The sequence below is a fragment of the Megalobrama amblycephala genome, linkage group LG10 (genome assembly GCF_018812025.1).
Source record: "Megalobrama amblycephala isolate DHTTF-2021 linkage group LG10, ASM1881202v1, whole genome shotgun sequence".
NCBI lineage: Eukaryota > Metazoa > Chordata > Actinopteri > Cypriniformes > Xenocyprididae > Megalobrama > Megalobrama amblycephala.
In genome coordinates, this window is record NC_063053.1 from 9,526,991 (window position 1) to 9,539,199 (window position 12,209).

The 12,209-nt window shown below is 34.7% G+C and overlaps 1 protein-coding gene across 34 annotated transcripts in view; it reads left to right on the forward strand.

Moving 5' to 3' along the window:
* col13a1 (collagen, type XIII, alpha 1) overlaps positions 1-11,236 on the forward strand; it is a 110,850-nt gene extending 99,614 nt beyond the window's left edge. For 31 of the 34 annotated variants that reach the window (XM_048204421.1, XM_048204423.1, XM_048204424.1 and 28 more), the window contains 3 exons: positions 2,178-2,264; positions 6,062-6,100; positions 10,060-11,236. In XM_048204421.1, coding sequence (XP_048060378.1) covers positions 2,178-2,264; positions 6,062-6,100; positions 10,060-10,092 — 159 coding nt within the window. In that variant the 3' untranslated portion in view covers positions 10,093-11,236. Of the gene's footprint in view, positions 1-2,177; positions 2,265-2,749; positions 2,828-6,061; positions 6,101-6,451; positions 7,095-10,059 lie in introns of those variants that run through there. The other 3 variants (XM_048204422.1, XM_048204430.1, XM_048204427.1) reach the window with 3 other exon arrangements.
* Positions 11,237-12,209: the final 973 nt, after the last annotated feature.

The following is a 12,209-nucleotide window of genomic DNA, read 5'->3' on the forward strand; positions in this document are numbered from 1 at the left end:
AATTTCCTCAGTTAATGACTGAATGTCTCCCACCTTGAAAGTCAGGACATGTCAGTGCTCCTCCCAGCATCCTCCACTGGTGAATTGAACTGTTTTGGATAAATTGTCACTATGCTGCTGATGCTCAGCTCAGTGGAAGGTGCTGTGAAGGACCCTTGGACACGGTGCTGTTTTTACTCTTGTCCTTTCCTTGTCTTCCTCTCTTTTTTTTCCACAGGTCTTCCTATCCCCTTTTCCTCCCCCCGCACCTTGGCCTGTGTCCGTGGCTCTTTTTGCGGAGTCGGGCCGGGTCGTCCTCTCTGTCCCCTTCTCACTCCCTGGCCTCCTCCTGCTCCTCCTGCATCCTAATGTTGTAGCCTGGGTTAATACTCCTCCTCTTCCTCACCTCCTACTTTTGTTCATATCCTTCACTTACCTCCCTACCAACCTGCATTCATTTTCTCCCAATTATGCTAATGCACAGAGTTCTTATTGTTCCACGAAAGCCACATCTGGATCTATTTTGAAAAAGGCACACAACCAAGCAATGTGGGAAATGGCATTATGTCAATGTAGAGCTCATTCCGGCATCCTGATGAGAGTATTTAGAACTCCTGATGTGAGCCAAAAGTTCAGAAACAGTCTTAAGGAATCAGTATTTGTCAAACAGGATTAGAAAATGAGCTCCATGTTGATTCATAATGTAATTCCACTTTGATTTTTTCCCCTTCCTCCATTAAGTGTTAGAATAACAGTCATGATGAGGGCCGTTCGGAATGTTAGAACTCTGTATTATAGCATAGAAAGATCCCACTTTGAAACATTTATATAGCTTAAATGTAATAGTTTTCTCCTTCAACTTTGCGTGCAGACTTGAGGATAAATCATCAAACACTCTAAAGAGCAAAGCTGGTTTTAATTAGTAATATAGAAGAGGGATGATGATTAAAACGTTTTAGTGCCTCGTCAGGTTTTGTACATTAGCCTTTGTAATTTCATTTTAGTGTTCAATATGGAATCAATCACAGATTGTCTACTTACTGGTGCCAAATTTTGATTCCAAGATCAGGGAGTAAAGATATTTTCCCCTCGAAGGTTTAGATGTAGGGATCAAAAATAACATATGGTTATACGAAATGGCTGCCATGATTTTTCTACAACTACCTTTATTCAAGCAATGACACCATTAAATTGATCAAAAGTAACAGTAAAGAAATATTTATAATGTTACAAAAGATTTCATTTTATTTCATTTATAAATACACAACTGCTTTGAACATCAAAGCACCAATCAGCATATTAGGATGATTTCTGAAGGATCATGTGACACTGAAGGCTGGCATAATGGTGCTGAAAATTTAGCTTTGCATCACAGGATTGAATTACATTTCAAAATACAGTATATTAAAATAGTTTTTACTGTATTTTTGATCAAATTAATGCGCCTTGGTTAGCGTAAGAGACTTACTGAGCCCAAACTTTTGAACGGTAGTGTATATGTAGTTGAGGCTCCCCAGGCTATGACCGTTTCATAAGTCAGTCAACTTATTTAACCATATTTATTCATTTTTAAACATTTATTAAATATTTAGTAAATGTACATTCAGTATTTTTTACACAAAGTTAGTAATACTTTTTACAAATATTTTTAAATTCCCACACTAACCACACTGGCTGACCTCCTTTCTCCTTAACCCCTCCACTTACCCTTCTTAAAGGGATAGTTCACCCAAAAATGAAAATTTTGTCATCATTTACTCACCCTCAAGTTGTTCCAAACCTGAATGAATATCTCTCATCTGCTGAACACAAAAGAAGATATTTTGAAGAATGTTTATAAACCGGTAGCCATTGACTTCCACAGTAGGAAACTAAATACTATGGAAGTCAATGGGGCCCGCCAACTGTTTGGTTACCAACATTCTACAAAACATCTTCCTTTGCGTTCAACAGAAGAAAGAAACTCGTACATGTTTGGAACAACTTGAGGGTGAGTAAATGATGACAAAATTTTAATTTTTAGGTGAACTATCCATTTAAATGAGCCCAATACTCATTGTAGCTCAGTTCAAAAGCACATCTACTTTTAGAAAGTGTCTTACAGTTATTCTTAGTGATAGTGCTTTTCTTACAAGTACTGCTATAGTAGACTAGGAGGACTAAAGTCTGACTTTTTTCGAATGCACTGTTGTTTACAGGGGGAGAGGGGCAAGAAAGGCAACAGGGGGGCCAAAGGGGATAAGGGAGACCAAGGAGCCCCGGGATTAGATGCCCCGTGTCCGTTGGTATGTCTTTCGTTCAACGTGCAGCACTAAGGCAAAAGGAGACTTCCCGAAAGCCATGTCTCCTTATGTCTTTGTGTAATAAACACTAACAAATGCCCAGAAGAGTTCTGGTCTAAGTCTGTGAATTACAGTGTACTGTATATAGAGACTCATATATGACTCATACATTACATTAGAACTATTGTAGATGGGGATTTGACTTAACAATGACTAGGCACCAGAACTCTCAATGGGATTTTTGCTTTTCAGGATTAAGACTGACAGGAACTTGGTTCTGCTGAACACAGTAGGATGGAGCCACTAGTTCAATAAGTTTGTTAAATCAGTTGAACTATGTGAAGTTTACATCCCTGTGGACACAGTGAACATATTCCTGTCAGTCTCAGGTCCAGTGTGCTCTGGACCAATCAGACACTGGAACAGAGCGGCCATTGTGGGGGTGTGGCTGGACGACAGGATGTTTATATGACTGATTTCATGAACAGGGTTTCCGAGGCTTTAAAGGGGAGAAAGGTGAACCGGGGCTGCCAGGCCTGGATGGGCTAGATGCCCCGTGCCCTGTGGTATGCTGCTGTCTATCCCTTTCCTTATTCTGCATGCTCTCTACCTTCCTGAACCTAACACTTCAGCATAGTCCATTTAGAATAGAGAACAAATAAGAGAATAGAACAGAAAAAAAGCTTGCATGGTATCTCAGTATTAATATCTTTAACTCTGTTAAATCTATGAACTTTAAAGGGGTCATGAATTGAGAAATCAAATTGTCCTTGATCTTTTGACATATAAGAGGCTGTCATACTATAAAAATATCCTGTAAGTTTCAGAACTCAAAATTTCCTTGTTAGTCCAAAAACAGCTTTTATTGAAACCAAGCTCCTAAAATGACTTGCTTCAGATTTTGTCTCAGTATGATGTCATCGTACACTGTAAAAAAAATCCCAGTAAAATTTACGGTAAAAAACCGGTAGCTGTGGTTGCCAGAACTTTACCGTAAAAAATACAGTAGCAACGTAAAAAAAAAAATCTGTTAAATTTACGGTAAAATAACGTATTTCATTAACTGATATAATGTTAATTTACCAACCTAATGAAGTACTAATATCTGTTTTGTACCTTTATAATACACTGACAGTCACCAAACACAGTGGTGATAAGAGTCACATGATGAATCAAAGTGCACACAGTGTCATTCACACACACTGAACACCATCATGGTAACATGCATGAAATTTTAAAAATGCAATAAACATTAATTTAACAACATTAGATGTAACATAAAACCCTAATGTACATAACTGATTAGAAAAAAATTAGAAAAACTAAGAAGAAACAGAGTTATTTCAACGAAAATATATCAAATGTGAAGTGTCACGCAGGGAATTGTGGGAATGTCAATTTATGGTTTTTCACTGTAAAGTTTACAATGAATTGTTATTTTTCACTTCCAAAAACTGTGAATTTAACGGTATTTTACCTTAAAATTACATTAAATGTACCGTTAGATCTATTACAGTTATTCACCGTATATAGTACAGAAACTTTCTGTAAACAAATTGACAGTTTTTCACCGCAGCATTTTTACAGTCTTTTACTGTTAAAATCACGGTCATTTTTTACAGTGTACAATGAAAGACTATTTCTTCATCATTGCCTCTTTAGCCCCGTCCACCGATCCTTGCATGTCATGTAGTAGTATATGCGAGACAGCAACAAAATGATAGAGATGCCTCTGAGGATTATAAGATGTTTTGCAATGCCAAGTTATGATCCTAACATTAAAGTATTAGTTCACTTTCAAATGAAAATTCCCCCAAGCTTTACTCACCCTCAAGCCATTCTAGGTGTATATGACTTTCTTCTTTCTGATTAACATAATCTGAGATCCAAGCTTTATAATGGCTGTGAACAGGGGTCAAAAGTATGAGATGAAGAAAGTGTTTCCATCCACATCCATCCATCATAAACGTGTACTCCACATGGCTCCGGGGGTTAATAAAGGCCTTCTGAAGAGAAACAATGCATTTGTGTAAAAAAATATCCATATTTAACAAGTTATGAAGTAAAATATCAAGCTTCCGCCAGGTCGCCTTCCGTATTCAGTGTACGAAGAAATTGTAAAACTCTTGCAGCTCAAAAAGCTTACGCTACATCCTACGCCTTCCCTATTCTACTTGTGGAAATAGTGTAACTGATGTGACGCCAGTTTACACTCTCTTTATAACTTAAATACAGAAGGTGGTCTGACTTCAGAAGGCTTTTGTTAACCCCTCAGAGCCATGTGAAGTACGTTTAAGATGGATGGATGTAGATGGAAGTACTTCCTTCAGCTCATACTCATGACCCCTGTTCACTGCCATTATAACGCTTGGATGCATCAGGATATTTATTAAAATATCTCTGAATGTGTTCATCAGAAAGAAGAAATTCATATACACCTAGGATGGCTTGAAGATGAGTAAAGCTTTGGCTAACTTTCATTTGAAAGTGAACTAATCCTTTAAGAAAGCATTGATGAACTTTATTTTTAACAAAGTTCTAGAACACGTCAGTAAGACACGATTCATGTTCGCTTCATTTTACTGCGGATTCGTTTTTAAACAAGACACAGTTCAACGCAGGGTTTTCAGAGACATTGAAAATAAAAGATGATGCAGTGCTGACTAAACTGGATCTGACAGTAATGTCGCCACACATAAGTGTGGGTAACAATGTTTTTACCACATGTCACTATTGCGTTTACTTCAAAGTCTTACATGCAGCGCGTCTATCAAAAAAGTGTGTTTCAAAGAGAAGGTAAAAACAGGATGGAAAATAGCTTATTACTTATAAGTTAGGATGTTTTTTGATCTTAACAAAGAACATTATATTTTTTTTTAGAAAAATACAGTTGATGACCCCTTTAATTATTAACCATTCAGAAAAAAAAGACAATTATTGTATTATTAAAATAGTAAAAAATCTAACTGTTTTCACCAACACGTTAGTTTTTTAACACTTAAGTTGATTTCTGTAAAATATGTATAAAATATTGAGACTACTTAAATAGGATAGTTGCTGTTTAACTACTTTACTATTTTTTTTTAATGTTTAACATAAATGCATGCATTCAGTTTTAATTTTACTTATCTGTGTATCCAATATTCTTACACTAACCTGCATATTGACTAAATAACCCTTTTCACCACATCTGTTTTCATCCAGTAAAATGGAGCACCCTGGATCATCACAAATATCTGCATGAAAGAAAGTGTTCAATAGAAATGCATTGTTGCAAAAAGGAGGCATCTTGACTGGTCATTATTTTCTTGGATACTAATTTACCTGATTGAATTCTTAAGAATTTAAAAACTTTGGTTTGAAACATCCAGGTATATCATCTATGCATAGATAACTAGCTATATTATTATTATAGTATTATAGATGTATTATTTTAGTTATAGGTTTTGAGTGTTGCTTTGTAAGTGTTTATGTTTGTGTGAATGGATACAGTCTTGATTGATTGATTGATTGATTGATTGATTGATTGATTGATTGATTGATTGATTGATTGATTGATTGATTGATTGATTGATTGATTGATTGATTGATTGATTGGTTGGTTGGTTGGTTGGTTGGTTGGTTAGTTGATTGATTGAATCATGCATTCATTCATTCATTGCAGAGAGGAAATGTTTGTTTCAAAAGTGGCTGCTGAAATGGTTATGTATACTGTATGTGCACGGATAAAGTGAAGTTTCCTTTCTCAAGAAAATGAAACGATTTTTACTGTTCTTCACCACTCCTCTTCTTTGTTTTAGGGTGATGATGGTCTGCCAGTACCAGGGTGTTGGAATAAAGTGAGTACTCTTGACTGATCATATTAACATTTTGCTTTTGAAATAATAGCGTCCATCCATACCATCCTTACTATGATATAACTCATGCTATGAATTCATGGAGGTATAGATTTAAAGTTACTACAGTATATTAACTTATCTTCAATCAGTTTGTAATATAATCATAATTTAATACAAATTAGTTAATCATTTTCAATCTGCTACAATATAATACTTATGACCAGTTGTTTAGAATATGATTTGAGATTTATTAGTGATTCAACATCTGATAGGAAACACTCTATGCCTCCATTTGCTTGAAAGATGTGTGCTTTGAAAATAACATCTGGTCTTTTGCCTCTTGTCTTGCAGTGACGTTAATTCCTGAATGCCGTGTGTGATTGTAAATAGAATATTTATTTTTGTACTTTTTTTGCCATTGATCTGTTATATGGATGGAAAATACAGCAAACCATAAAATATTGGCAGGACTTTTGTACAGATGTTTATTTTTATTACTGGTAATGTTTTTATGTAATGGACTTTATACTGTACCTATGCATTATGTCAAAATGTTTTGATCGAGGAAGAAATATACTGTGGCAGCATATGCATGATATTTGTGCATCATGTTAACTGATACGTGCCTATTAACTTATTGTATCATGGTGTTTTAATGTGTTATGTTGGACCACGCTGCACTGATTAGTGGGGCTGGAGTTACAAATTGGCCTTGTGTGTAAGAGGAAACCCTTTGCTCTGAGAATAACATGGACATGTTCACACCACACCTAATGATCTTACACTGTAACTGCATATGTTTACTGAAAATTAAAATGACTTAATTCAAAGTCCATTCTACATGCAGTATAATTATCAAGTCAGTTGTTTCATATGAGTTTCAGTGCATAAATTATAAACATTTGCACTGCTTGACTTATTTAGTGAGCATTTCGAACTGTTTTCTCTATATCCACTTGCCGTTTTTGCCAAATATATTATTGCAAAAACTAAATTAGTCGACTGCTTTATGTAAGGAAAAGAATGACATCTTCATGCAATGCTTTGCCTCCATGGGCTTTATGTAAATATGCCAGAATCTTGCCCTTTCAGCAGTTATTTTCTGTTTCTATTCTTATCTCTGATGAATTAATAATAGAGAGAAATTCAATTTACATACTTGGGCAATGGATTTAGTGCTTATTTAATTTATCTCATATATTGCTGCTCAGTGTCAAGCACATCTTTGTGTTTGCTAATAAGCATCTACGCAACTGTTCAAAAGCTTGGGGTCAATAAGATATATATACTGTATATGTATTTTGAAAAAAACAATCTATTTCAATTGTAAAAAAAACAATCTATTTCAAACAAATGTTGCTCTTTGAACTTTCTATTCATCAAAGAAGTCTGAACAAAATATGTAATAGTTGTGTAAATGTAACTGTTTTCAACACTGATAATAAGAATTGTTTCATGAGCAGCAAATCAGCATATTAGAATGGTTTCTGAAGGATCATGTGACACTGAAGACTGGAGTAATGATGCTGAAAATTCAGCTTTACATTTTAAAATATATTACAAGAAAAAACTGATATTAGTAATAGTACTATTTTTACTGTATTTTTTATTTTAAAAATTCAGCTCTGTGTGCATAAAAGAAAAAAAAACCATTTAAAAAATCTTACCGACCCCAAACTTTAAAACTGTAGTGTATGTCCCGTTACCTCAACTATCAAGTACAAATGAAGAATAAAAGTTAGTATTATAAACATGCAATTTACATTATAATGTCTATTCCCAAGAAATATCAGGGTCATAGAAAAAGGCCCTTAGCTAAAATGGTTTTGTTTTGTTTGTTTTGTGTTCATTCAGTGTTGAAGTCATTGAATTGTGTAGGATTGCTGCTGCTTACATTGACAAGCTATTCGGGATCCATTTTGCCAGTTAATATCGAGTTAAGCATGGTTTGTAATCATCAGTGTCTATAAACTCTTTATCAGTCTGTAATACCTCATACTAACATGTGCCTTAATGCTTTTACTCTGCCAAAGTAGTTTTGAGACATATCAACAATAATGTCAAAGAAGCTATGCTGTCAACATGAGGAATATAAGACAATAAATGGCTGTAAAAAAAGTTCAGCCAAAATGTTTCCTAACGTCTTATTTATTCATATGTTCTCTTTGATTTGATATCCTAAGAAGATTTACTAATTTTTAATTGTTTGCATAGTGTTGAAAAATTAACACCCTCTGGATGTTCACATGCCACAGGTTTGCTTGTTATCGTGATTTGCATCTGACAAAAAGTGTGAAATTAGAATTCAAGATTCAGTTATTTTCAGTGTTGGGGAAAGTTACTTTTAAAAGTAATGCATTACAATATCGCTTTACTCCCTAAAAAAGTAACCAATTGTGTTAAAATTACTTTTTATGGAAATTAATGTTACGTTACTTTTGCATTACTTTTTATCATCTGGGCTGGGCTTGCTTGTTTGTTTTTTAATAATAAATTTTTTTTAAAAATAAATCTGTTTTTGGCAAATGTAAAGGCCCTTTCACACCAAAAGTGAAATACATAAACCTCAGGCTGAAGGAAATGCAAATTCACCTGTACAGTAGAGGGCGCAGCTCTAACCTTTCAGAAGAATAGGACACAGGAGAAGAAAAATGAACAACAATTTTAAAAAAAAAAAAAAGAAAGAAACACAAATGTGATGTTTGTCTAAAGTAATTTTTGCTTATTCTTATGGTTGAATTGGATCATCGAAGGTCAGCAGCAAAGACATTGGTTAATAAAGTGAGATTAAATACATAAAGTATACAGTATTTGTATTATTTAACATTTAATTATTGCAGGTTTGCGTAATGTTTCGTATGAATTTCACTGTTCTGAACTACAATACAACTACAATAGAGTGGTGAAACTTTGAAGCAGTTTTGTATGCCAAAAACCGAAAGCATTTTAGCACTTACGGTATTATTGTCCCAAAGTCAGTGGGTCTGTGGTCAACACAAGCTCAAGATACTTTCAAATTTTATTCTATGACATAAAATGCATCTCTATTAACCTACCCATGATTTTATTGAACTGTCTTGAAAATGACAGATGCTAACAAGTGGCTAAATTGGACTGCAAAGGCTGTCGGTGACATTAAACGTCATCATGCCGAACAGGTAAGCTCAGTCCACGTTTACAGCCTTGTTATGCTTATAATCACACTCTTAGAAACTATTATAATTCAAACTTTCAGGGAAAATGTCTTTAGATAAAGACTTAAAGAGCTGTCGGAAGCTTAATCGTGGTAGCGTTGAAATTGTGCAACCGTGGTGTAGTTCTCTTTAGCCTACCTTTAGCTTTTTGCTTCTGGAATTTAGGCTTCAAAATTCATAAAAGTTGTGTTCATCTGTAAAAAAAAAAAAAAATTATCTTGATGGACAAAACATGTAAGTATCATAAAATTTTGTTGATCACAGAACGTATTTTTTTTGCGATAATCCAAAAGCCTATGGGAACCAGTGTGATGCTAACTGCCGATTGGCCTACAAAGTGACTAGCCCATAACTAGCCCAATCTAGTTTTAATTGGGGATGGTAAAAATCGTGTTCTGGGGGGTAAAATCCACGTTTTTGGTGGGATTCCCCTGGTAAAATTTACATTCCAGGACTAAATACCATGTTATTTGGGGGTGCTTCAACCCGCAGACATGAAAAACAAAGTAACTTTTTCAAATAACTTTTACTTATTTGAAAAAGTAATATTTATTGTAAATTTAAAAGTAAAGGGTTACTTTACTAGTTACTTGAAAAAAGTAATCTGATTACTTAACTGGCTTTACTTGTAATGCATTACCCCCCAACACTGCTTATTCTATATACATGCATGTTGTCTGAGGCTTTCTCCATCTCCATGCATGTCATTTTTACAGGAGTAAAGTGTTGGTCCATTATAAATGCATATGTTTCTTTTATTAAAAGGGTCAGAATCCGTTCCAGCTAGCCAAGAAGTAATCCAGCGGTGAGATTCACATGGTTCTGGTTTGATTTCCTTCATAAGCAACACAAAAACTTGAAGAGGTTTTGGGAGATCTTTGAGTTTGGGCTGCTCTTTGGTGGCTGTTTGAAGGATTTTGTTTCCTGTATAACCGTCCTGTAGTACTGGAAGGCCCCAGAGGGCGGCGCAGCAGATATGAACAGACTGATACTGACTGAACTACGGAAAAGACGCTAATTCAGAAGTAGCTTGTCATTTCTCCAAGTTTTACACTCTTTTCTTTCTCTTTTATATTATTCACTATGTGAAAGAAACATTTTAGCACATTTTGTTCTTTGTTAATGACCATGTTAAATACAATTATTAATGTTTGTGAGCAGAGGATTCAGCGCAGCTCATTGAACATGCAGATGTGGTGTTCTTGTGTTTCCAGACAAACCAAAGAAAGAAAAATCTTTGATGATTCCTTATTCAATCTATCACTGCCTTCTGTTGAGAGTTGTAGGTAGAATGTAACCTCACACTTCACTCATAGTACACATTTACACTATGCGTTTTATTTAACATGTAGGTACAAAACAGTTGTGCTTGTACATAGCATAGTGATCAACCTTTAAAATCACTCATACAGCTAAAAACAAAGTGAACATGAAGGACTATCGATGTAAATACTTTGAAATGCTATGTACCAACTTTCAAACCTCCTAAAAGTTACTTTGCAAAAACAGTATTTAAAAAATGTAATAGCTAGTTGCAACAAGGGCATTTGATGGTGTTGCAACATTCATGTAGCATTTCACTGCTGTAAACATAAATGTTCATGCTGACTTGATCTGTATATTTTGCAAACTCTGAAATGAAAATAACCGAGCGCAGTTTGTTTGGGTAAATCTACTTGTACAGAACGGCTGTAATTTTAAGAATGTATGAGGCAGCTAAAGCAACAAATTTTAACCAGCAGTAACACATTTGATTGGCCGTTTCATTTATTGTTGGTTCATCGCATGTGTGACCTTCAGATAAACTATTTGTTTATGTGAAGTTTTTTTTATGGCTGCGACTGATTAGAGTAAACTTCTTTTTTTTTTATGTGAAATCTATTTTTGGTTGTCCATTACATTATCAAATTCACAGAATATATACTGGATGACAATATCACAGCAACCATAATGGGGTTTGTGAGGGAAAATATTCTAATGTCCTTACAATAATTATGACCTAGATCAAAAAAAAAGTAAAATTAGATGTGGTATCATATGAACCAGCAGCTTTTTTGTTTTGTTTTGTTTTTTAACCTAATGCAAGCATTCCTTACGTTTTATTTTGACACTTGTTTAGTTGATTGGTTGTATATAAACCCACTGTATAGTTTCATTAAATCTTCTTTTCTGTCAAGTTTTAATTGTTTAAGGTGTTATACAGATAGCAAGGTAATTATTATTTTTTAAATGAATGAGTTCTCATTCAACTCTTTCAAGCCTAAAAAACACCTATTTTATTATCAGTAGGCCTATACACTAAGCCATTGTTTTCATGGTCATCTGAACATTAGGAGATAAGTCAAGTAAGTGAGGAATTAATATTAAAATTTGTTTATTTGTAATATTGGTTATTGGATTATAAATTACAGAGAATATACTTGTATTTGTTTTTGAAGACATTGTGTGATATAGGTCTATAGAGACAGAACGACATGCGTCTGAAAACCATGCCCACCGGGGGGAAACAATCCAACCGTTTCCATTGACTTTGTATTGTGTGAAGCTGCCTCCTTGTCATTTCTGACTTATAACAAAAAAACAGAACAATGTCTAAAAGCTGCTGTGTGACAAGGTGTACAGCAAACAAGCTAAAAAAAACCCAGAATGAAAAACCCAGGAGTTTTTATAAGCTGTCGACCCAAAAAACAAGCGTTTAAGGACTAAAAAGTGGATACAGGCGATTGAGATAGAGTGCGACATGTCATATTACTATGAGAACTACACCCACTGGAGGGTAACGTAATCAGCGACAGGACATATAATATATAAAACTGACATTTGGATATTTGACTTAACAGTGACTAAATGTTTACTGCACACGTAGGCTTAATGAGGCATAGTGAGTGTCAGGATCCCAAAATTTACCCATTCTT